We start from the raw sequence: 22,364 nt of genomic DNA, 5'->3' as shown, positions 1-22,364 counted from the left end.
AAATTCCATGACAAATTTCGTGGTTAAATCCGATTTTTATCAAAACCCTAGGTTTTCACCTATACCCATTATTTTCACCAATTTACAGGTTATAATCTACCCACAAATTATGTATTTAACTCACATTGTGTAGAAACTACTTGCCTCAAAGTGTTAGGTGAAATCCCCTCTCTAAGAACTCCAAGAATCACCCAACAATGAAATGAATGAGCTCAAAAATGACTAAGTCCCCCATTAAATGGGATTCTGCCTTCTGCGATTTTCGCACCTGCGAAGGTTTGGCCGCTTCTGCGACTCCGCATCTGCGAAAAAATCATCGCAGATGCGGCCCTTGCCCAAATGGCCGATTCCCACTTCCGCGCCTAGCTGGCCGCTTCCGCGAGACCGCTTCTGCAGCTTACCCAGCGCACCTACGACCCGCCCCCGCTCCTGCGGACATCTCCTTCGTACCTATGCCTTCGCATGTGCGGCCTGGCTTGCGCTTCTTCGGTCAAGAGCTCGCTTTCGCGAGCTCGCACCTGCGACTGTCCAAGCGCAGGTGCGATTACACTAGAAGCTTGAAGCTTCAACTGCTACTCCAAGTCTAAACTTGGTCCAAGCCTCGTTCTATTGACAGCCGAGGCCCCAAGACCCCACCCGAACATACCAACAAGTTTAAAATCGTGAAACGGACTTGCTCGAATTCTTGGAACACACCAAACAACATTAAAACTAAGAATCACACCCCAAACCAATTGAATCGAAAATATGAATTTCAAGTTCTTCAATTTACTCACAATGCGCCGAAACGTACTTAAACTACCCGGGATGACACCAAATTTTGCGTGCAAGTCTTAAATGACATTACGAAACTATTCCTGGTCTCGGAATCCCATTTGGACCTCGATATCACCAAAACCTACTCCAAACCAAATTTAAAGAACTTCAAAACCTTCAAAGAGCCAACTTTTACTATTAGTTGCCGAAACACTCTCGGGTCATCTAAAACTCGATCCGAACATACGCCCAAGTCCGAAATCATTATACGAACCTATTGAAACCGTTAAATCCCGATTTCGAGGTTGTTTGCCAAGTGTTCCGATTTCAACCCGAGCTCTTTCAAATCTCAAACTCACCATCCCCACAAGTCATAATACAGTAAAAACACATACAGAGAGCCTTATTTAGGGGAATGAGGTTCTAGAAAGCAAAATGACCGGGTCATTACAAAAAAAGAGTATTCTCCTTTTAGCTATGGAGCCCAAATTTCAACGTTATTTTTGCGTAAAAAAGTAAAGCATCACATTAGTTCTGAAAATGTTGGATATGGGGAGGGGGAGGAGGAGCAAGAAAACATGTGGGCATGGGGGATGAAGAGTACCATAAAAAAAATTCATAAACCAAAAAAAAAATTCTACTCTCTGACCAAACGCTAGAAAAAAAAAATTGGAAAATTTTTTTCACTCACCAACCAAATTAGGAAGACTAAATTATAAAATCACTCATTTTCCATGAAAACATTTTCTAGAAAAATATTTTTCATGAAAAACATTTTCCTTCGTACAAAATACACCCTAAATCCCAAAATTTTCGGAGCTTTGGTTATTGCGAAAAAGAAATCATCTGGGTTATTATTAGTTTGGTAACTGAAATCGGTAATTGACTTAGTTCTTGGTAATCGAAATTCATTTTAGCTATTGTTGGGGTTCAAATATTTAGTAGGGAAGAAACAAAAAACAAATGTTTGAGGTTTTTCTAACGATCCCTTTATTCCAGCAATGAAAACTGAGAGAGGAAGGTGATGATGGTGGACTAGTGGGGGAGAGAGAGGAAGGTGGTGACCATGACAACGCTGTGAAAAAATAGGAGCAAAATGAATAAAAGAAAAATTTTAAAAGGATAAAATTGAATTTTCACGCTCTGAAAAATAGTGTAATAAACACATTATGCCAAATTGTGTCTAATTGACACATTTGGAATGTGATTGGAGTGTTCAAATGGAATGGTTAATATGGAATATGTAAGTGAAAAAAGTCTAAACTTTAAGGGGATGTAGATGTATTTGCCAATTGAATAAGATGATAGATGCTGACTGACACGGTTTACCTTTCAGAAAAAGAGGTTTGCACGTTATTCTTCTGAATATTTAAAAGATGCGTGTGATCTTAGCTACTCTTTCTCTTCTGAAGTAATAACAAGATAATGACACAAACTTTATTCAACTATAAGTCCTGCGGCTAAACCAACTTGTTAACTCATCTTTATCACAGGACCAAAAAGAACATTAGTCAAAAGTGTATCCGGCCAATTATGTACAATAATTGATACCAGTATTTGTTCTATTTCGATAATTGTGGTCATGTATCATGATTCTAAAACAATATAGTGGCTTCCAGAACAACTTTAATCATCCACACCAGGAGAAAACAAATCCCAGTCACCAGCACCCTATACCGAGACAATAGATGCTTATATTATGATAATAAATGCAGGATATGTATCTTAAACAAACCTCAATCCCATAGTTAAGTAATGCAAATTCTTACTTTATTTTGTAGTTCTTGAAGTTAAGTTACTAGATTTAAGTGCATACACCGATTGCAAGCAACAATTTAATGTCTTGAAAGCTCCCTCGGATAGCAGTAATTGCTGCTCCTTCAATAAGACCACCAATAATTAAATGGCCAGTAATGAAGGAAGCTTCTCCCAGATAATTGACAGAAGGGTATGTATACTCTTAAGCTTCCACTAATTTCATATTTCTTCCCTTTCACACAATAATGATCTGGTGAGAAGTATGATATTTGATCTGTTTCTGAAGGAAGGAGTAAGAACCAGAAACACTCATTAATTTACATCATTATATTCGTGTAAATTAAACTATTACAAGCTGAGCAATTTCAATGTAACTGGAAAACCTCAGGCATATTTTGACAAAGTTGATGAGACACTGAAACCACAGTCAAGTGTCTTACAAAAATTTGAAAACACCATATAGTCAGGGACTAAAATATGCTGAAGCATTCTAATCATCATCCTCAAAAACACTCCGACGCCTCTGGATCTAAGAAGTGATCAAATTTCAGAACAAGGGTTCAACTTAATAGACTGAACAAAAAGGAAAGAAAAAGATAAGCAGAGAGTCAATGACTTACAGTTACTTTTGTATGCTTAGTAGTTTGGGTGTTAATTTGTTCTAGTAATTGTATCAGTTTCTCCTCCGAAACCTGCACAGATTACATTATTCAAAGCAATTGAAAGGATAATCTATCAGATGCGGAAGTACAAATATATAGAGAAAAAGAGAGCACCTTTTCCGTGATCTGACCCATTTGGGCAGCTCTGAGTATAACATCTTCAACTCCTCTGGCCTTGTCAGGCTTCACAAGAGCAATTCGAGCAACTGCATATACCAAATGAAATTAAGGCCACTGGTCATCTCATGAGATACTTGGTCCGAGAAAGTTAAGAGAACCGATGAAATAATAACAAAATCAATGAAATCAGGGAAAAGAACAACAATACTAGATACAGCCTTTAACAATAAAGGGCCAAGCAACTTCAAGTAAATACTCCCAAGTCCCTAGCCCCCGAACCCCTTTTCATACTCACGCAATGGATAAGCACATAACAGAAATGACTTCAGTAATTTTTGAGAATCAGGAAAAGCGCGCAAGTTTCACTGTTTAATATAGTAAGGCAAACTGAATAAACTAAAAGAGAAATGAGCAGACGCCAAACTTTCCAGGTCTAGCGCCATGATAAACAGTCTAAAGGCCATTGCCAAAAGCTATTAAACCAGATGTTTAGCCAGTTAAGAGGGGAAACAGATATTTTTCTACAGGTTGTTCTGTTAAACTTTTACGTAGAAAAAATAGATCCTAAACATCCTCTTAACACAAAAGACATGCTGTGGTCATACAACAGACTTGAAAATTAAGGACACTAGATAATTGACAACAAGACACATGGCCAAAATTTAATGAATACAACATAAGACGTCATCTAACAAACAATACTAGGTATGCACTCAATATATCATACCCAAATTTTAGAATATATCCATATCTGACAATTTCTGAATTTTCACGACTCCATTAGGTTTCCCTCTAACCATACATTTTAAGGGATGAGCATCACAGACCATAAAAGCAAAAGGCTCTAATATATGTTTGAAAACATCAGCATGCAGCACAATTCTTATCACTATGTTCAGCTCCAAGGTAGCACACAGCGGTGCTCTATTAATTTGCAGAATTCCACCAGCTTAGATTAAAATGTCAAAGATGAGTAAAGAACTAGCATTAAGCAACACTTGCCAGAAGGAAAAAATGCAAGCTGATGGAAACAAAGCTTTAATAGGACAGCTTCAGCATGTGAGACAGTGGGACCAAATATACATCATCTGAAAACACGAAAGCTCTCTTTTACAACAGTCTCCCATGGGAAATGGAGATGTTATACTTTCAGCATATATCTCCAAAACATCAAACAAACAATCACTCGTTTACACATGCCAATGAATGAAACTTACATTTATACCACCAGAGATACAACCTATGAGAGCTGAGAAGCTTGGTAGCTAATCAAAAGTAACTCCAACCCAAACCTTAGATTAAACAAATGTAGTAGTGGTTGGCTTTCATTTCTGTAGATTCTGTTGAACTATCAAGAAATCAGTGGGTTCTGAGGAACTCATCATCAAATGGGTTCTGAGAAGAATCTTTGTAAGAACAAAGTAGCAGTGCTGGTAAAGGCAAAAAGCATTAGGAAGTGCCAAGGTCAATTGGAACTTACCGAACAAAGTGCACGCTTTAGCAAAGAAAAACATAAATAAACATGTATATGTGATGCAAGAAAAATTAAAAAACGAACACAAACAAGAGTTGTATAGCCACCGGATTTGAAAAGAACTACACTAGGTTTATGTTCCTCGGACTTGGTTGCGGATACCCGATGCAAATGCAGATCTAAAGGTTGGTTTCTTCATCACATAAATTACAGGATTCAAGGATATGGATCCAAGTGGGAACACGGGTGCTGGGATGCGGCCAAGAAAAGCATATTACGACATTTGTTAGTATATGTTTCAATTAATTAAATTTGTTGAACTAAATATTTTATTCAAACGATGTCTCGTGATACAAAGCATTCTCATAAAATCAAAAATCAAAACAAATACCCAATCAATTTATACTTCTCGGTCATAGATGTAGCAAAGCAACCAAAGTAAGTTAACCAAATCTGGTGTGAATCCCACACCCACACCCAACATGAGTGCGGCAGGGATTTTGAAGTGTCCGCAAAATATAGCACAAGGTTAAATATTTGAAGTAAAAACAATGCAAGTATAGTGCTCTCTCTTGAAAAATGTGTCAGGCCCCTTTTCTCTTTTCTCTTACCGGTCGCTAGCTCTGACATACTTTTAAGGTAACCTTTTTAGTTATGGAAAAGAAAACCTTTTTACATCTGGAGATAAAACTTACGAACTTATTGATATTAGTGATGATAATTTTAGATAGTTCACATTTATTGAGTGAAGGGGATTCACCACCAGATTAAACATTGATGAAGAAAACATGTGATGGGTATGCAAAATCATTCAACAAGCATCTCGGGGGTCGGGGAATTTGTGTAGAAAGTGGGGAAGAAAGAGTCAGACATACACCTACAGAGTCTTCCAAAACTTCAACATTTATGGTCGTTATTTACGAATCGAAGATGGACTGGAGATAGAAAAACATCCATCATTATTCCAGAGGAACACTACAATTGGGATTGGGGTGACATAGCAAAGAAGATCCTACACTCCTTAGGCGAACCTACTGACCAACGATTTCATCGTTTGGTACGGGATACCAAGTCTTTCATCGATACAGCTAGAATCTCACAGTGGCAAGACAGGATTCAAATGCCCCAAAATTGGATCCAGACAATGTTAAGCACTATGCTGGTGTAGACCAGTTAGTATCTAAGTGTTTAGTGGGCTGCTTCAATGACTCCTTCAGCCTTAGTCGAAGTGCAGATGTGATTCAAAAATGGTTGGTCAACAGATGGAAAATCAGCGTTTGGGTTGAAAGTCACTCCTCTCACTCACAATCTATTCCTTTCTTATTTCCCCTCAAGACAAGAAGCTGCTAGAATTATGCCTATGCTGGTAGAATTCTAGCAGCATAGTGTTAAGCACTATGCTGGTATAGACCAGTTAGTATCTAAGTGTTTAGTGGGCTGCTTCAATGACTCCTTCAGCCTTAGTCGAAGTGCAGATGCGATTCAAAAATGGTTGGTCAACAGATGGAAAATCAGCGTTTGGGTTGAAAGTCACTCCTCTCACTCACAATCTATTCCTTTCTTATTTCCCCTCAAGACCAGAAGCTGCTAGAAGAGTGGTTCTGGTATGGGAGGCATTTGACACTTGAGTGGTGGTCGCTAACAGTTAGTGCAAAGATGCAAAACATAGTCAATCGATCTTGGTTACGGTTTTTAGTATCCCTCTGCATGCTTAGAACCAGAACACATTTCGCTACATAGGAGACTGATGAACATACAAGCTTAAATCTTCATGCTAGAGAAGCACAAATGGAGTCCATGTTTTCTACAAAAATGGAGGGTTATTGGGCCCATGAAGGTGTTAATGGATTTGGAGAATTGGGCCACAAATTTAAAATGCTTACACTAATTAGCCTTAGTCCAATTGAGGCCCAAGAATCTCATGAAATTGAAGAAGTCCAAGAATCCATTCAAGATTAGGATTTCTTTTCCTTAAAGATTAGGATTTCTTAATTCTTGTTTTAGTAGGATTATATTTATAGTTCTAGTCAAACCATGATTGTTAGTTGGAAGTCCATTCCTACTACAATTCTTTTTCCTGATTTAGTTAGGATAGGTTTTTTTAGTATTCTTATTCTAGTTTAATTAGAATTAGTTTTCCTTGGTCTTACCAATTTTACTCATTGTAAGACTATTTAAAGGGCTCAATATGCTGAAAATAAATATTGGTGATTAGTTTCTTTGAGCATTAGCTTCAAAAACGTGATTGACTCTTTTGTTTCCTCTTCTTCACTTATTCAACACTTCTTGCAATATTGTGGAATTGACGAACGTGTGGGTGAGATAGTACATCAGAGACAAATGTGATGGATTTGTGGGAATTGATAAAGACAAAAAAAAAAGTTCAACTTCAGTGGGCCAAAATTTGTATCGCAGGAGATGCGACCAAAGTTCCAGCAAAAAATGATCTTGAAATTGGGGGTGCTTCGAAATTTCAATAATAGCAGGTTTCTAGTGAAGCCCAGGATGATCGGAAAAGCCACCGGAATTATTGCAGATAATGCTAGCGTTTCTCAATTACCGAGCCCACCTACCAGTCATGTGCAGCCTAAAGTGATTTCAAATTCAAATTTAGAGCCACGTGTCCCCACTTTGACTCAGCCAAAGGCCCATTCAATGAATACTAAAGTAGTATTGATCCAGCATTTTGATTACTACTCTAAAGGCCCAAAACGTAAAATCTACAACAGGAGAAATAAGGAAAAGAAGATTCGAAAAGCAGTTGGGACAATCATCCGTTGCCACAACAAATTTGGAGTCTTTAGTTCAGAGCCCAATTTTGATTATATCAACGAGCAACCAGTTCCAGACCAAATAGTAACTACTCTCGATCCTTTATCTTCTATGAAACGAAAAGTTCACTGTTCTCCAGAGGCAAAGGAAGAAGCTAGTCTCGTTCCTTTTGCTTCCATGCAAAACAAGTGCTACAGTTCTTTAGAGGCTGTTGATGAAGCTGAGCCCATATCTCTCAAATTTTACCCTAGACTCTCTCTTTCGAGGCCTAAGAAGATTATATATTTGTAGCACAAAGGTTGTGCTAATGCCACCATTACAATTTGACATAACCAAAATCATAGCTTCTTCTAGCTCTTACTACAAGGATTCGATGATATCTAACGGTGAATCAGCATCCTGTACAAAATCTTACTTGCACCAAAAGTGAAACAAAAAAAGGTCGTTCATCTTAATTTTCTGTAAGGAATTGTTGTTCCCTTCAAAACACCTACTACTTCTTTCCTTCCAAATCGTCCACCATATGCATCCTCCATGGTCCATGACAATCCGTTCATACTCAAAAATAGTTGCCATACACAATGTATAAATATATGACTACTATTTTCTGCCTCATTCGTACATAGATAACACTTTGAGCACAATGGCCTTCCCCTTCTCTTTAAATTGTCTTGTGTTAGGCAAGCATCTCTACAACTAGCCACACAAAAGGTGGTATTCTCACTTTCCATACTGCTTTCCAACTCCACAATTGAGCTTGCTGACCAGGGTGATTAAGCAAGGTATATGCTGAATTCACTGTAAATTGGCCCTTACTGTGTCGTTTCCATTTAAGTCTATCCTCCTCTTCTATTATCCCCTTGAAATGACCAAGTGCTCTCAACAATTCAATGAATCTAAGACATTCCTAGCCATTAAGTTGTCTCCTAAAGTTGAAGTTCCACCCTTGGTGGTCCCAACTATCTCTCTCTATGGCTTTTGGATTTAGACTCAAGACCTTCATATCACTGAACAAGTCTTTCAAAGGTCCATGTCCTAACCAATTGTCATTCCAGAAGGAAGTCTTCCTTCCATTTCCTACTAAGATGTCAATATTTGGGGACCAAAAGAGGACATTAATCCCTAATAGACCTCCATATACTGACCCCATAAGGTGTAACCATAAGGTGTAATCACAGCCCTCGAAACCCACTGTCCCTCAAGACCGTACAGTGATTACTTATTTCCATAAGTTTTTCCTCCATACTAAATCTCCAAAGCCATTTCATAAGTAGAGTTTTGTTGTGTAGTCTTAAATTCCTTATGCCTAGGCCCCCATCTTTCTTGCTGAGTGTAAGGTTCTTCCACTTCAATAAATGAAAAACTTTCTTCTTTTTATTGCCTTGCCAAATGAACTTCCTTCTAATGGCATCGATCCTTTTCTCTAAATTATGAGAAATTATTTAGGAATACCTGTGTATAGCTTGTAAAGTGTGGATTTCTTTTTTATTCTCAAGTTGTAGGTAAGTAAATGATTGATTTTCTAGATACGGTAAGCTATTTTCTTCCCCATTTTTTGTTTTGATTTCGGAAATCAAATTGTATCTCGTCTCGAATTTTCAGTCCGTCATGGTCAAAGTACCCAAAATTATTTGACCAAATCCAGTACGGATCTCATACTCACACCCATACTAGTGTCGTGTCGACACGGATGCGGCACCTAAACCACCGTGTCAGAGCAACTTAGTCTACAACTTGAGAATAAAATAGAAATTCACACTTTGCAAGCTATACGTAAGTATTCCACAAAATTTCTCATAATTTAGAAAAAAAAATTATTTTTTTATTTTTTGGAATTATTTTTACCCGAATCGCCACACCCGTATCCGACTAGGATCCGTATACCTGTATCTTAGAACTTACATCTTGAAGGATCCAACCTCTAGATCCGCACCCATGTCCGAGCAACTTAGGTCGGGAGTGCATCCAGGACCCTGTTGACCAATGTCACTCTGCCCCCAAAGATAAGTATTAACTTTCCACTTGGCTAGTCTTTTCTCACATCTTTTTAGTACCCCACTCCAAATGTCTAAGACTTTATTTTTAGAACCCATTGGCATGCCTAATGTCATGGGCGGCTTGCCAACCATGCCCCATGACCCCTTGGGCGCGCCCCGTAGCGTCCTAGCAAGCCTCCCAATTTGATTTCGGAAATCAAATTGTATCTCGTCTCGAATTTTCAGTCCGTCGTGGTCAAAGTACCCAAAATTATTTGACCAAATCCAATACGGATCCCCTACTCACACCCATACTATTGTCGTGTCGACACGGATGCGGCACCTAAACCGCCGTGTCGGAGCAACTTAGTCTACAACTTGAGAATAAAATAGAAATTCACACTTTGCAAGTTATACGTAAGTATTCCACAAAATTTCTCATAATTTAGAAAAAAAATTATTTTTTTATTTTTTGGAATTATTTTTACCCGAATCGCCACACCCGTATCCGACTAGGATCCGTATACCTATATCTTAGAACTTACATCTTGAAGGATCCAACCTCTAGATCCGCACCCATGTCCGAGCAACTTAGGTCGGGAGTGCATCCAGGACCCTGTTGACCAATGTCACTCTGCCCCCAAAGATAAGTATTAACTTTCCACTTGGCTAGTCTTTTCTCACATCTTTTTAGTACCCCACTCCAAATGTCTAAGACTTTATTTTTAGAACCCATTGGCATGCCTAAAGTCATGGGCGGCTTTCCAACCATGCCCCATGACCCCTTGGGCGCGCCCCGTAGCGTCCTAGCAAGTCTCCCAATGCCTAGCGCCACGGACGGCCCCGTGGTCTTGGCCGCGCCAAGTGACAAGCGCGCATGTGCCTCTGTCGCCCCACAGATTTCCCTCGCCAGTGCCCAGCCGCAAGCAAATGCCAACAGCGATGCGTGCACAGACAGTGCCGCGCGCACAGACCCTGATGCCAAAGACAATGCTGCTGACAACGGACCTGTTTCTGCCTTGTAGAAAACTAAGTCATTTTCATTGTAAATATAGAGTAGTTTTATTCCATGTACTTCCATTATGTTTCTCTAGCTTAATCAATTCTAGTCTTGTAGCTTTAGTTTATTTTTTTAAGCATTATTAGGAGGGATCAAGCATTCAAAAGTTTCTAGCAAGCAAATAATTCTCTGTACTGGTGTCTCTCCCCCTCGACACCGTATTGCCTTTCTGTAATAGCTTTCATTAATGCAATCAAGCTTTCTTTCACTCTCAATTCTCATTTATGTTCTCTCAATTGCTCTTGACATTGGTTTTCCCATACGGCACTGCCAATCAAGTCTAGCGTACGGAGGGTACCTCAGTTGGCGGACAGTAACTGCACTAATATCAGTTGCTTAGCCTTACGTCGCATTTCCAACGAATCTCAGGAAGGCTCTGCGTAACCGTTGGTATCAGAGCCTAGGCTCGATATCGGACGAGGGAACACATTGCCATTACCATCATTTCTGACCATGGTGAATCATGGGGACCGCATTGCAGCCCTTGAACAGACGGTTGACGGATTACGGCCCATCGTGGATATGGTGCCTGAACTAAGAACCAGCCTAGGGCAAAGGTTGTATGACCTGGACCGCAGGGTGCTTCAGGCCGAAGTTGACATAGAAAACACCAGTCGCGACTCCGAGGGAGACCGGCAAACGGCAGCCACAGAGGCAGCCGAAATTTTTGGCAAATTCGAGGGACTCCAACAGGAGCGCACCGAGGATTTAGCTTACAGGGCACAAGAGGCAGACAAGAGGCAGACAGGGTGAATGCCATGCAACAAACTATTGACGACTTGATAGACAAGCTCAATGTTGTCAATGCTGCTTTATAGGGCCTGCTTCATGGCGGTGGAAACCAAATCGGGGGCGCTGTGAACCCTGCTTCCGCGACACAAAAATTGAAAATTCCTGAGCCAAAGCCATACAGTGGAGCTAGGAATGCCAAGTGGAAAACTTCATCTTTGACATCGAACAGTACTTCGATGTTGGGGGCCTAGAAGAAGCTAAGAAGGTAGCAACTGCTGCCATGTATCTTCAGGGTGATGCTAAACTCTGGTGGCGGGTGAAGTACGAAGCTATCAGGGCCGGTGAAGATGCTCTCGAGACATGGGCAGAACTGAAGGCAGCCATATGCCTACAGTTCTTCCCCGAGAATGTTGAATACAACGCAAGGAGAAAGCTACGAGAGCTCCGCCAAACCAAATCAGTGTGGGACTACATGCGGGAATTCTCCGCGCTCATGCTAAACATACGTGACATGGGGGACAAAGACAAGCTCTTCACCTTCCTGGAAGGGTTGACACCTTATGCCCGTATGGAACTGCAAAGACAAAGGGTAGATACCCTACCCAAGGCGATCCAAGCAGCTGAATGCCTTGAGGACTATCAAGTGGAAGCTCGGAAGGATAGGCCTCAACCGCCTGCCCGAGCGGGATTCAAAGGGGGCCAACCTAGCAATGGTGGCCCTAGCAGAAGTGGGGGAGATCGGAGTGCAACCAAATCTAAGGCTTCCTCCTCAGGCAGCAATATTGTTGCGTCAAACAACAATGACCGGGGAGAAAGCCTCCTTTAGGATGTCGTCATTGCGGCGGACCACATTGGAATAATGAGTGTCCACATGCACAGATGAACGCCCATCAAGCTTTTGATGATGGGACGGATGACGACACAGACGATGCAGACCAGACTGAACCAGTAGGTGCCTTTAATGCAATTGTTGGCTCCATTTCTGAGGCCTTAGCGGGAACCAGTGCTGGTATCCGTAAGAAGAAGGACCCCTGCCCAAGCACCAAGAAAGGGAAAAAGAAGGCGGATGATAGGACTCCTCCTAAACAAGAGAGGACCTTAATGTTCGTCGAGATGAAGGTAAATGGCAAGCCCATTCGGGCGATGATAGACAGGGGTGCTACCCACAACTACTTAGCCTCGACTCTGGTGGAGCGCCTTGGTCTAGTTGTAGGAAAGGGCAGAAGTAGTGTCAAGGCTATCAACTCACCTCCTCGGCCAGTGGATGGGATAGCCAAAGAGGTACCAGTGAAGCTTGGCCCTTACGAAGGAAAATTCAACATGCGCGTGGTAATCATAGATGACTTCGAGTTGATAGTTGGATTGGAATTCCTGAGGCAAACCAACACCATGCATGTACCGTATGCTGACATGTTACTGATGATGGGAGCAAACGGGACCAAGCCCTGCATTATCCCGTGCATGCCCATGAAGATGGCCGTTGAGAACATCTCGACCTTGCAGTTGAAAAAGGGGATCAAAAGGCATGAACCTACGTCCCTGGCAACCCTCTGCATTGAAGATATAGAACGCTCCTCGGGTCCCATTCCTGAACCCGTGAAGGAGCTACTACTGGAGTTTGAAGATGTCATGCCACAAGACATGCCAAAGCGACTACCGCCTAGGCGCACTGTGGACCATGAAATTGAGTTGGTGCCGGGCGCGAAGCCACCAGCCCGGGCGCCCTACAAGATGTCACAACCCGAACTCACCGAGCTTCGGAGACAATTGACGGAAATGCTAGATACAGGGATCATTGTGCCCTCCAAGTCCCCATACGGGTCCCCTGTTCTATTCCAAAAGAAACATGATGGCAGCCTGTGACTCTGTGTAGATTATCGGGCTCTAAACAAAATCACCGTGAAGAACAAGTACCCTATTCCGGTAATGGCAGACTTGTTCGATAGACTGGGTGGTGCGACGGTGTTCACCAAGATAGACCTGAAGACAGGTTATTGGCAAGTTCGGATTGCAGAGGGTGATGAACACAAGACGACCTGTGTAACAAGATATGGGTCGTACGACTTCCTGGTCATGTCGTTCGGCTTGACTAACACCCCAGCTACATTTTGCACTCTGATGAACCAAGTCTTCCGAGAGTACATTGACGAATTCGTGGTGGTCTACTTGGATGACATTGTGGTATATAGCCAAACATTGGAAGAATACCTAGTGCACTTGCGGAAGGTCCTAGCACGATTGCGGGGGCATGAACTATATGCGATGCTATCCAAGTGCTCCTTTGCTCAAAAGCAAATTGACTTCCTCGGACATGTCATCGAGGAAGGGCGGATCAAGATAGACCAACAGAAGATTCAGGCAATCACATATTGGCCGCCGCCCAAGGATGTCCACGCCTTGAGGCCGTTCCTTGGCCTATGCAACTTCCACCGGCGATTTGTGAAAAACTACTCCCTCATCGCAGTGCCATTGACAGAACTCCTCAAGAAGGTCACACCCTGGGATTGGGGACCGAGGCGAGCGGAGGCCTTCAACGCATTGAAAGTGGCTATGTCTAGTAGCCCCGTCTTGGCCCTCCCTGATTTGGCCAAGCCATTCGACGTACAAACGATGCATCCGACTACGCCCTCAGTAGAGTCTTACTACAAGAAGGGCATCTTGTAGCGTACGAGAGTCGGAAGCTGAAGGATGCAGAGCGGCGCTATGCCGCCCATGAGAAAGAATTATTGGTTGTCGTCCACTGCTTGCGCCTTTGGAGGCACTATCTGTTGGGGACCCCGTTCATGGTCAAGACATACAACACAGTTGTTAGCCATTTCATGACCCAGCCAAAACTGAATGGTCGACAAGCCAGCCAGGTGGCAGGAACTCTTAGCTGTATTCCACTTCAACCTGGAGTACCGCAGTAGGAAGGCCAATCATGTTGCTGATGCGCTCAGTCGGAGAGTTGATCTAGCATCGGTGTGCCAACTCGCCACCCTAAGATGGAGCGAAGTAGCCACCTCCATCAAGGACCAAATACAGGATCTACTCATCAAGGATCCTGCTACACAGTATTTGGTTGATTTGGTAGGACAAGGCAAGACTCGTCCGTTCTACATGGAAGATGGTTTCCTGAAAGTGAAAGGGAACCGACTTTATGTTCCTAAAGGAGGAGATCTGCAAAGGACTCTTCTAGCGGAATGTCATGATACTCTGTGGGCCGGCCATCCCAGTGAAGAACGCACTATGGCGTTACTTCGCCGGGCATATTATTGGCCTCAAATGGCCGATGACGTTGCTCAGTATATGAAGACTAGTCTAGTATGCCAGAAGGACAAGTCGGACCGCTTGCCACAAGCGGGACTCTTGGAACCACTAGCTGTCCCAAAGAGACCCTGGAAAAGCGTTTCCCTGGATTTCATCACCGGATTGCCCAAGGTCGGAGACCTCACAACTATCTTGGTTGTGGTAGATCGGTTTTCCAAGTATGCTACCTTTATTGCAGCCCTACAATATATATCAGCAGAAGATACAGCTCGACTCTTCTTCTCTCATGTCGTCAAATATTGGGGTCTGCCCAAAGATATTATTAGTGGTCGCGACTCACGCTTCACTAGCAACTTTTGAACCCAACTCTAAGTGCCTTGGGTCAAGCTTGAGTCACAGCTCAAGTTTTCATCCGCAATCTGATGGCCAGACGGAGCGGTTCAATGGTATATTGGAGGAATATCTCTGCCAATTTGTAACCGGATCGCAAAAGAATTGGGTGAAGCTTCTGAATGTTGCTCAACTGTGTTTCAATTCACAAAAGAGCTCTAGTACAAACAAAAGCGCTTTTGAAATTGTTACCGGACAGCAACCGCTACTCCTATACACAGTGAATGCACCAAACATGTCTAAATCTCCTCGAGCTGCTAGCTTCTCAAAAGAGTGGAAGCGAAATTTGGAGATAGTGCGGAGCTATCTTGTCAAAGCTCAAAAGCGGATGAAAAGGCATGCGGATCAAAATCGTCGCTTTGTTGAATACCAAGTAGAAGACAAGTGATGGTCAAAATCCCAAAGCGGTACTTATTTGTGGGAGTCCATGACCCTTGTCCATTGAAAGGCGCATTGGGAAAGTTGCATACCGGGTGGATACCCCAGCTTGGTGGAAAATTCATCCTGTCTTTCATGTTAGCCTCCTAAAACCTTTACGGGAAGACACGGAGGATCCTTCACGGAGCCAGCTCACAATACCCAGTATTCGAGGTCCCAATTCAACCAGGAAAAGGTGTGTTGAAGCTATCCTTGATGATAGAGTGATTCATGCCTCAAGGAAAGATCACCAAGAGTTCTTGGTGAAATGACAGGGTTGTGATGCAAAGGAGAATATGTGGGAGAGGGGAACAAACCTCAAAGCGTACAAGAACCTAATTGAAGATTATATTGCAAGTAAGGCGAGAATGTCATGGGCGGCTTTCCAGCCATGCCCCATGACCCCTTGGGCGTGCCCCGTGGCGTTCTAGTAAGCCTCTTAATGCTTAGCGCCACGGACGGCCCCGTGATCTTGGCCGCGCCAAGTGACAAGCGCGCGTGTGCCTCTGTCGCCCCATCGATATCCCTCGCCAGCGCCCAGCCGCAAGCAGATGCCAACAGCGCCGCGCGCACAGACCCTGATGCCAAAGACAATGCTGCTGACAACGGACATATTTCTGCCTTCTAGAAAACTAAGTCCTTTTCATTGTAAATATAGAGTAGTTTTATTCCATGTACTTCCATTATGTTTCTCTAGCTTAATCAAATCTAGCCTTGTAACTTTGGTTTATTTTTTTTAAGTATTATTAGGCGGGGTCAAGCATTCAAAACTTTCTAGCAAGCAAACAATTCTCTGTACTGGTGTCTCTCCCCCTCGACACCGCGTTGCCTTTCTGTAATAGCTTTCATTAATGCAATCAAGCTTTCTTTCACTCTCAATTCTCATTTTTGTTCTCTCAATTGCTCTTGAAATTGGTTTTTCCGTACGGCACTGACAATCTAGTCTAGCGTATGGAGGGGACCTCAGTTGGCAAACAGTAGTTGTACTGACATCAGTTGCTTAGCCCTACGTCGCCCTTCCAATGAATTTCAGGAAGGCGTTGCGTAACACTAAGTATGTTGTTGGAAGAGCTCCCACTGTACACCAAGAACACCTGCCAACCTTTGCATACCAAATACCTCATTAACTCGGAAAAGAAAACTCTTCCTCCAATTTACTTGAAGACCAAAAGCTGCATCAAAGAGAGTGAGGATTGCTCTGAGGTTCACTGCTCCTCTTTTAACTCACAAAACACCAAAGTCTCATCTACATATAACAGATAGTTATTTCAGTCCTCCTCCCCTACTTGTTATCTTAAACCCAGACATCCATCCATTGTTATTGGCTATCTTAATCATGCTATTTAAACCCTTCCATTGCAATTAAGAATTGAAAAGGGGAAAAGCGGCCTCTCTGTTCCAGCCCTCGGTGAAGGGAAAAACCTTCAGTAGAGCCACTGATCAAAATAGAAAATCTGACTAAGCTTATGCAAAATAGAATCCACTTGATCCACTTTCTACCAAAACCCATATCACTTTCTACCAAAACCCATATCCATCAACATTTTGAGAAGACAAACCCAGCTCACATGATCATAAGCTCTCTATATCATTTGGAAACTAGTCACCCAATTTCTTTGCTTTTTCTAAAAATTGCTATCTTTGAGGTACCAAATATCATGGTATACTTGGGTTTTTTTAGCTAATTTTGAGAACGGTAACAATATTATATATCTATAGCACAAAACAACAACAACATACCCAGTATTATCCCACACCGTGGGGTCGGGGGAGAGTAATGTGTATGCAGACCTTACCCCTACCTTGTGAGGAAAGAGAGGTTGTTTCCAATAGACCCTCGGCTCAGGAAAGCATAAGCACCACATTAACATATATCTATAGCACAAAGGTTGTGCTAAAGCCAACATTACAATTTAACATAACCAAAAACATAGCTTCTTTTAGCTCCTACAACAAGGATTCTTGATATCTAACCGTGAATCAATATTCTGTACAAAATCTTCCTTACACGAAAAGTGAAACAAAAAAAGACAGTTCATCTTGATTTTCTGTACGGAATTGTTGTTCCCTTCAAAACACCTACGGCATGTTTCCTTCCAAATGGTCCACTATAAATACCAACACTCATGTCGGCCACAAGAACGTAATGCAACAGCACCCTTAATTTCTTTGCTTTCTCCAAAAATTGCTCTCTTTGAGGTTCCAAACATCATGGTATACTTGGTCCTTTTATTGTTATTATTATTTTTTAGAACGGTAACAATATTATATATTTGTAGCACAAAGGTTGTGCTAAAGCTAATAACTTCTTCTAGCTCCTACTACAGGGATTCTATGATATCAAACAGTGAATTAACATCATGTACAAAATCTTCCTTTCACTAAATGTTATCTTGTTCAAATAAAACAAAATCTTCCTTACACCAAAAGTGAAACAAAAGAAGGCAGTTCATCTTCATTTTCTGTAAGGAATTGTTTTTCCTTTCAAAACACTGACAGTTTCTTTCCTTAGTATTATAATTTTCTTCCTAATTATTATTTTCTTTTTTATAACGGGATGTAGGGGCCAACTTGCATGCAACTTGATTATTTCACGGTAGTTGCTAACGCCCACCAACACAGGTACCCTGTACCTCTAGCCACCAAGATTTAGGCAGATAGAAAGATATCACCTAATGTTTTTTGTCTCTGTGGTATCCAAACTTACACAAGAAACAAAATATCCAACACTAATAATCAAAAAAAGTACTGAATTCGAATGGAAATTAGGAGAGTGTGCTAATTAGAATTAAATATTTAGTATTTCCTCCATTCCAAATTAAATGGCCACCTTCTTTTGTGAGCTAGCCCAAATTAACTTCTTCCTTATAAATACATATGACATATCAGAAGAAGTAACACAGGACCTAGTTTTGCTCAATACAAATTGTTTGTTACTGAAATTCTTCAACGATTAAAAAATAAACATATATCCTGAAGTGTTACCTCAATAAGTACAAAATCATACAATTTCCAGTTGTCCTCTTAAGTAATCTTACGAAGCCAATGAAGGACTTTTAGTCTAAAACTAAGTGAGTACTTGGTTTCACGAATTTTAAATCCTTACAACATGGGCTAATCCAGATAATGAAGCCAAATGCCTTGAATATTGTCCACACACAGTGGCAAATTCATGAAATTGATAGATCATGTTCATCATGTTTTTTAGTTTAATAACTATTATAACTTATTTTTCTCGTAAAATAGACATCTATAGAACAAAATGCATGTATCTACATATGAATGTTCACCGTATTCCTTATTTTCAGTCTTCCATGATGCCATCCATGTCCATACTACTTAGCTCTAGATATAGTCAAATATACAGTCATAACATACCAATAACAACCATCTATAGATTCAAACTTACAAGCAAACACTTCAACTAAAAAAAATAGATTTCTCAATCTACAGAACTGAAAACACCGAATATCTTGAAGAGAATTGCTAAATGCACTTACGCCTTGCCCTTGCTTCAGAAGTCAGAATCTGAGTAAGCATCATTTGCCTTCGTTCATCAGCCTCCCTACATCAATCATTTCCTCTGTCGATATTAAAATCTCAAAAGTAAATGCTAACATATGAGTACGACCACAAAGGGCAACAATTTTACCAACCAAAAAAGGGGCAACAATTTTAGCTGCTAGTAAGAAAATAACCTTTTGGCTTCCTCCTGGGCGCTTTGCTTGTCTGAGCTTTGAGGAGTTCCCTATGATTCAAGTTTTATAAGTAATGGAGATACATCAGATTCAGAACTTTAAAAAGGCAAACACAACTTAAAAAGTTGCACCATAAATACAAACGGTCATCATTTTACCATGCCCTGTTGAGCCATGAGCTCCTGCATTCTCCTTTGCCTGATTGCCTCTAATTCTGGGTCAGCCTGGAATAATAATAGCAAAAAAGGGAATCAAATCTCTCCTAGCAAGCTAGATCACATTGTTGCAAGCTTCTAGACCACATTGTTGCAAGCTTCTAGACTAACCATTACAACAACAAATCCAGTGTAATTTCACAAGTGGGGACTGGGAAGGATAATGTGTACGCAAACCTTACCCTACTTTGTGAAGGTAGAGAGGTTGTTCTGATAGACCTTTGGCTCAAGAAACAGTGAAAAGGAAGCAACAAACAGTAGCTACAATAAGGTAATAGGACAACGGAAGTGAACGACACCACGTGTAATAACAAAGATCTAAGAATAAGAAAATACAAGAACAGTACTAATACTACTAGCAAGACTAGGAGAAACGCTCGACTACCTATCGACCTTCGACCTTAATTCTCGACCTCCACACCTTCCTATCGAGGGTCATGACTTTGGTACGCTGAAGCAACGTCATATCCTGCCTAATCAACTCTTCTCAGTACTTCTTTGGCCTACCTATACTCTTCCTATGATCCGCCATGGTTAACCTCTCACACTTCCTAACCGGGGCATCTATTTCTCCTCTTCACATGCCTAAACCATCTCAGCCTCATTCCCGCTACTTGTCCTCCATAGGGCCACTTCCACCTTATCCCTAATAACTTCATTCTTAATCTTATCTTTCCTGGTATGCCCACATATCCATCTCAACATCCTTATTTCTACTACTTTCATCTTCTGGGTATTGGATTTTTTGACTGGCCAACACTCAGCCCCATACAACATAGCAAGTCTAACCACCACTCTGTAGAACTTGCCCTGAAGTCTTGGGGGCACATTCTTATCACATAAAACACCACATGCGAGCCTCCATTTCATCCACCCCCTCCAATACGATGTGTAACATCCTCGTCAATCTCCTTGTTGCCTCGAATTACAGAACCAAAATATTTGAAATTATCTCTCTTGGGGATGACTTGTGTATCAAGCTGCAGGTCTACTTCTACCTCATGTGTCCCATCACTGAACTTGCATTCCAAATATTCTATTTTCTAGACTAACCATTGATCCAACAGTAACCCAACGCAAGCTAGAAAACTTTGGCTTTTGGTTTCTCAAAAATATTACGCACTTCTATCCTCATTGATTATTTTTTAGAATAGGTAAAAGAAAACCAGAGAACCATACAAGAAACAAAGCCACAACAAGTAAATAACACAAACATCTTTTATTTATTTCCTTTCTTTTCTCCCAACGGATTGAGGTAGCAAATCAATAAGAGAAAGCTAGTTTGAAACAGCTTAGCATGCCACCCCTTTCTGCCTTTAATATGAAACACAACTAATGATATTATCAACAAACGATTTCATCAACTATGTGCAAACAGAATCCATTTACCAGTTCCGTTTTGTTCTTAATTCCGTTTATACTTTCCTGCTGAGGTGTCCATTCTAAACCATGGTCCAATACTACAGTCAACATCCAAATAAAACTCTAAGCAAATAGAAATTCCATCATACTATATCCAGAGTTACAATTAAGCACTCCTCCCTTCTTATGTACTGTAAGAGTCGGGCGGAGCTAAGGGGACACAAGGTAGTTCAATTGAATCCCCTTCATTGGCAAATTATACTGCACATATGGGGAAAAAATGACCTTTTTGCTTATATATAAAAAGTTGAATCCCCTAAATTACAGCTTTAGATCACAGGTTCAGATCCTAGGTGTAACATTCTTGTATTTTTTTTGAATCCCTTTGTTTGAATTCCTGGTTCCGCCACTGGTAACAGTGGCTAACAAAAATCCATTTGACAGAAGCTCCCTTTTCCTGTCCTTCCTATGGATAGCTAACGTACAGGGAACAAAGTTATTATAGGAATAACTTTACCACAAAAAAAGAAAGAAAAAAAAAACTTTTTAAATGAAGTTCAGTGGTTTGCACAGAGGAAATCAACAAGCGTTTTCAAAAGTGGACATAAACCCTTTAAAGAGAAATTACAATGCATCCATCTTTTGAACTGACAGAGACCTAAGCACAAGTAATCTTACAAGTTTGCAACCCTAACATCAATTTTATCCTAAAAGGGGGGTACACATCATTAAAGAAAATCTATACACAACGCGAGTAGAGTAACTAAGTAAACTTACCATCTTTCAATGCTGAATTTGAGCAGGGAATCTCAGGGAAAAGGAATGCAAGAAAATAAAAACACGGCGTTTGTCAGACGCGAGAAAGGCCACGCTGGATATGTTCAAAATCAGAAAAACAAATGACAAAACTAGTCCCTTATGTTTTTGGTTGATTTAACATGGTCCTTTAATTATGCACCTCAGCAATTTTTTTCATTTTTATTTATCAGAACTGACCACTTATGGTCTCCTTTATATTTATAGCACACAATGGTAGTTATCTTTGATGGATTTGGTTCGTAAAAAGCATGTGTGTCATTTAAATTGGAAAAAAAATGATCATAACATGCTTTTTCCCATTCATTTTTCTCAATTTTACCATTAAAAAATCCTAAATTTTTATAACAACAATGGGTGCTACATTGAATTTAAACAAGATATAAACATTAATATATTCACTATTTCACATGAAGAATGTGAATAATGTATGCAATTAGTTTGAATAAGATTTATGATATGAATTGGGTAAAATAAATTTGGAGTAGTTCGTCTTGATGGCTAGTTCAATTTAAATCACTCATGTACTTAGCATGAGCCAAATCTATCAAAAATCACATCGCCATGTGTTTTAATAATGTTGTAACGATTCCCATGGTGGAATTGTCATTAAGCTAAACTAAGGAACAAAAGGGAAAATACATAGAAAAAGAGATTGATTTCATTCAGCATAAAGAAAGAGAAGTACACAATATTTTAACAAGAGAGCAGCCAAACAAACTAGACACGTGTCGGCCAACGGCAGTGACACCTTTAGGGATGAAAAGTAAATAGCAAGGACTTAAATGATAATAGCTAAACGTAGGACACAAAAGCATAAAACACGAAAAGCTTCTGCAAATTCTTAGACTCGATTGTGCACCTACACCCATCATTGATGCATTCCATCTCCCTTTAAACAATCTTG

The 22,364-nt window shown here is 40.8% G+C and overlaps 1 protein-coding gene across 3 annotated transcripts; it reads right to left on the bottom strand.

The window, feature by feature from the left end:
- Window positions 1-2,807: 2,807 nt before the first annotated feature.
- On the bottom strand, window positions 2,808-21,564 carry LOC107768029 (uncharacterized). 3 transcript variants are annotated; one of them, XM_016587135.2, is made up of 7 exons: window positions 21,419-21,564; window positions 19,223-19,288; window positions 19,065-19,114; window positions 18,867-18,931; window positions 3,291-3,382; window positions 3,135-3,206; window positions 2,808-3,037 (listed from the first exon to the last, which is right to left on the bottom strand). In XM_016587135.2, exons 1-7 carry the CDS (start codon window positions 21,419-21,421, stop codon window positions 3,005-3,007), a joined length of 381 nt encoding a protein of 126 aa, XP_016442621.1. In that variant the 5' UTR covers window positions 21,422-21,564; the 3' UTR covers window positions 2,808-3,004. The 3 variants fall into 3 exon arrangements, with proteins under 3 accessions (XP_016442621.1, XP_016442620.1, XP_075105438.1); XM_016587134.2 differs by having other exon boundaries at window positions 2,808-3,043; window positions 21,419-21,562; XM_075249337.1 differs by lacking the exon at window positions 21,419-21,564 and adding an exon at window positions 21,320-21,344 and having other exon boundaries at window positions 2,808-3,043.
- Between the last annotated feature and the right edge of the window lie 800 nt (window positions 21,565-22,364).

The sequence above is a fragment of the Nicotiana tabacum genome, chromosome 3, assembly GCF_000715075.1.
Source record: "Nicotiana tabacum cultivar K326 chromosome 3, ASM71507v2, whole genome shotgun sequence".
In the NCBI taxonomy this organism is placed as follows: Eukaryota; Viridiplantae; Streptophyta; class Magnoliopsida; order Solanales; family Solanaceae; genus Nicotiana; species Nicotiana tabacum.
This window is presented reverse-complemented; position numbering and strand designations above follow the sequence as displayed.

Coding starts and splice junctions, on each gene's coding strand:
- LOC107768029 (XM_016587134.2), bottom strand. Junction 3,207..3,290: donor TGGGTCAGATCACGGAAAAG/GTGCTCTCTTTT, acceptor TAATCTGTGCAG/GTTTCGGAGGAGAAACTGAT. Junction 3,044..3,134: donor CTAAGCATACAAAAGTAACT/GTAAGTCATTGA, acceptor ATCACTTCTTAG/ATCCAGAGGCGTCGGAGTGT.